The sequence below is a fragment of the Ceratosolen solmsi genome, unplaced genomic scaffold, assembly GCF_000503995.2.
Source record: "Ceratosolen solmsi marchali unplaced genomic scaffold, CerSol_1.0 scaffold1, whole genome shotgun sequence".
Lineage (NCBI taxonomy): Eukaryota > Metazoa > Arthropoda > Insecta > Hymenoptera > Agaonidae > Ceratosolen > Ceratosolen solmsi.
Genome location: NW_011948415.1, coordinates 3,758,566 through 3,762,438, shown reverse-complemented (window position 1 = coordinate 3,762,438; position 3,873 = coordinate 3,758,566). Strand labels below are relative to the sequence as shown.

The 3,873-nt window shown below is 26.2% G+C and overlaps 1 protein-coding gene across 1 annotated transcript; it reads left to right on the top strand.

Annotated features, from left to right (window-relative positions):
- The first annotated feature begins 345 nt into the window (after nucleotides 1-345).
- On the top strand, nucleotides 346-2,742 carry LOC105368605 (chymotrypsin-2-like). Its single transcript, XM_011507651.1, has 4 exons — nucleotides 346-603; nucleotides 718-1,067; nucleotides 1,169-1,432; nucleotides 2,526-2,742. The coding sequence occupies exons 1-4, from the start codon at nucleotides 510-512 to the stop codon at nucleotides 2,697-2,699; spliced, it is 882 nt and encodes a 293-aa protein (XP_011505953.1). The 5' UTR covers nucleotides 346-509; the 3' UTR covers nucleotides 2,700-2,742.
- The last annotated feature ends 1,131 nt before the right edge of the window (nucleotides 2,743-3,873 follow it).

The window sequence follows — 3,873 nt, the reverse complement described above, 5'->3', positions numbered from 1 at the left end:
ATTTTGAATATCTTCAAACGCTTCTCCATACGTGTATTCCTTCCCATTTGATTTTATGGAGATTATAGTGTTACGATAAAAACGATTATTTAAATAAACTCGAATAATACTCAAAGTCCCTAATTTTATTTTAATAATAGTTTGTCGAAAAATAAACAAACCATAATTTTATCTTAATATCAGATTCTTTTATTTTGAATGTAAATACGATTTAGTTATACATTATCGCTATCAATGCCTTAATTTTGCTTGATTAACATGTTTTGAATTTCATTAAAAATATATTTGATAAGAAAAACGAAATTTATATGGCATGAAAGCTTCTATTTTATCAGTTATATTTTATGTTTCTGTTAATCTTATTCTAACAAGTGGAAGTCATTATTATATTTAATTTTATCGGTGTCCTTAGCAATAATTTTTGTATAACAATCTAAAACTCCGCAATTAATAGTTTTTTCCAGCATATTTATAATACTTTATGTACAATAGCTTATACTGATATATGCATGAACTTATGTAGTAATATGCGTTCTATTCGTAATATACATATTAACCGATGGCTTGACATATCATTCATTTTAATCAAATTTGCAATATTTTGTAAGCAATAACATCATTTATTAATGTTTGAATTATTTAATAAGATAATAAGACGAAACAAATATCTCCCGAACTATTTATTACCTTATGTCGTATTATAATTTTGTTGGCTAGATAACGAGTGTAATATTATAAATGCAAAGGCCATTGTTGGAGAAAATGTTCGACAAGCGGAAGAGCTCGAATTTCCTTATGTTGTTGCATTAATGAAAATTCCCGAAGAAGGTCCTCAACTTCCAAAGCATCTTGTTTGCACAGGGACTCTCATCACATCGCAAGATGTCTTAACTGCCGAACACTGTGTTATAGCTTGTTACCCAATAGGCATTGAAATAATAGTCGATTCTATTGACTTATTAGATGGTAAAAAGCATTTTCCATTATGGTGGGTGACGTACAATCATTGGGCTTTGAATAATGATGTAAAACTTGAGTATGCAACAAATGATATTGCCATAGTTAAGGTAAATGTTAATGTACAAGCTCAATGCATAAACTCAATGACAAATTAATTTTTCACCATTGCATGAGTTCACATAAACTAACAACTAAATAATGTTTTTAGTTATCGGAAAATGTGCCCGGTCATATTAAACTTGCGTCTATTGCCACAACTTTTGATAAAAGTATGTTTGAATCGGATATTCAAATAGTCGGCTGGGGTAAGACGAATAATGGTAAAATTCCCAGAAAATTGCAGGCAGCCATTGTAAATCTTGTACCACTCCGTGTTTGCAAAAATACCATATTTAGATTAAGTGGAGTGAAACGCCCAATACACAAAAAGCGTTTGTGTTCTGCAACACAGCCATATACAATAATGGATAATGTAAGTGTTCGTTATTTTTTACGAATCTTTATATAATTTTTAAGCTCGTTATAAATGCCCAAGGATTAATTATTAATAATACTAATTAATATTATTACTAATTAATAGTACTCTAAGAAATATAAGTATTTATAGTTTTAGGGACTCGTATAATCTCGATTACAGTGCAAAGAATCTTATACTTCAGTTTCATATCTTTAATTACGTTACGTGAAATTATTGAAATTGAACTTTTTTTCTTCATTTATTGCAATGGATGCCATAAGAATGAGCTATAAGAGCATTTATTTTCCTTCCAATTTCTTATATTATAAATATGTTTCTTTCTCTCTCTCTCTCTCTCTCTCTCTCTCTCTCTCTCTCTCTCTCTCTCTCTCTCTCTCTCTCTCTACATCCATGTTGTTTCTCCCTAGTTTTTCCAATTTTATCATGTCACTTTTTATTGATACTATGTTTCCTCATTTTATCTATTTTTTATTTAAACCTAAATATTATCAAAATATTTATTTGTGAATTTTATTGGTTTTTATACAATTGCAATAATTCAATATTGAAAAAAAAAAAAAAATTGAAAAATCACTTACTTGTACAATTTTATTGAAAATAATTTTTAAGGTTTACGCGGAATTATAAAAAGTAATTACAACATCTCCGAACAATTCAGTGCAAACTTAAATTATTCTATTTTAATTGTTTAATTATTCTTTTTTATCCAAAATTTTTCTTTTTTAAAACGTGATTAGCTCATTTATTGTATATTTAGGATTATTGAACAGATGTTGAAGTTTTAGAAACATATTATGTTATTATTATTACATTATAATTTTCAAACCTACTTTCAGGCTTAAATTTGTTTATTGTTAGACCTAAATTAAGTTTCGAAGTAACAATTCTTAAATTTAATAGATTAATTCAATAAATTAATTTATAGTTGATACGTAATTATTAAATATACGTGTGTGCTATAATAAAGATTCGTTTTTATTGGAATTTAAATATTATTGCTTTAATACATTAAAATTCTTCATTTCAGATTCAAATAATGAAAAGTACACCTGCATAAATATATAAAATTATATAATTTTTATTTTAGGGTGACAGCGGTGGGCCACTTTTGTTTAACGATATTGTTATAGGCGTTAATAATGGAGTGTGGCCAGAGTTGAATTCAACATTCCATCCAGAACAAGTAAATTTTCATTCCAGTACTTTTTTCTACAAGGACTTTATCCTAGATGTTATAGAAAAGTTTATAATAAAGTACTGAATTGTAATTTGTGCGAGTATTATAAATAAAATATTTATCGGTAGTAGTAAAATACAAATATTTAATATTTTAAATTGACTTATAATGTTAAAAAATATTTCGTTTACCATTTTAGCAAATTAACATATTGCTTTTAAGAATGTACGAAAATTTATAATTATTATTCTCTATGAATTTCATTATCAATTGTTTCAATATTTGGTCGTGAAACTCTTTCATCTAAAAAATTATGTATTTAATAAAATAGAATATGAATAAATGAATATATAAAATGTAAGTGTTAAGCATTGTTTTTAATATAAAAATAAAGCTATAAAATTTTATTAAAAATTTATCAAGAAAAAAAATGTATCAACAAAATGGTCTCTCTCAATTCGCGTTAAATTCGAAAAAATTTTCACAATTTCAAGTAAATCAAGAATGACAAAAGACCTCTTACTTATATTAGCGACGTTATTTTTAAGAACAACTCGATATATTTCTTCGTATTTTTATTGAAAATGAAATCGCATTCTTAAATGCCAATTTATATTTATTTCGATAAATTGACAAATGCTGGGACTTACTGGAATTCTGATTATTATTAGAGCGATTAATTTTTTCATGTATCATGTTTTCGTACGTTGAGGCTCACGTGAAAACGTGAGTTATAAAAATCGAATACCAAGTAAATACTTTTGCCACGGTAGGAGTATATTATTGTTTATATGGTTGAGTATTGAATTGTTTAAGAAAATTAATATGTGTATACGTTTTGTTAGTAGGATAAATATTGACATATGAGATACAGAATTCATCTCCATTAAAAATATTTATATAATCCGCTCGTATGTTAATGTAATGTTTACATTGAATATTTTTTAACTGTTTTACAAAGTATAAAATTACAATAGGATTTTCAGTTGATAAGTTGACTACGAGTAGATTCTGTAGAAATATAATTGAAATAGTCATATGGACAATATTCATACATTCGATACTTTATATCTGATTAAATTTATATACTTTATATGGATTCAAGTTGTTTACCGAGATATAAGAATCACGTGAAACAATTCGTCGATGAAATTCTAAATATTTAAAGGAACGTTTATTTAAAAACTTTAGCTAATAGAGAATTTAAAGTAAAACGACAAATATTTATAAGAAAAGAGTTAATGCCTTACGCAAAACA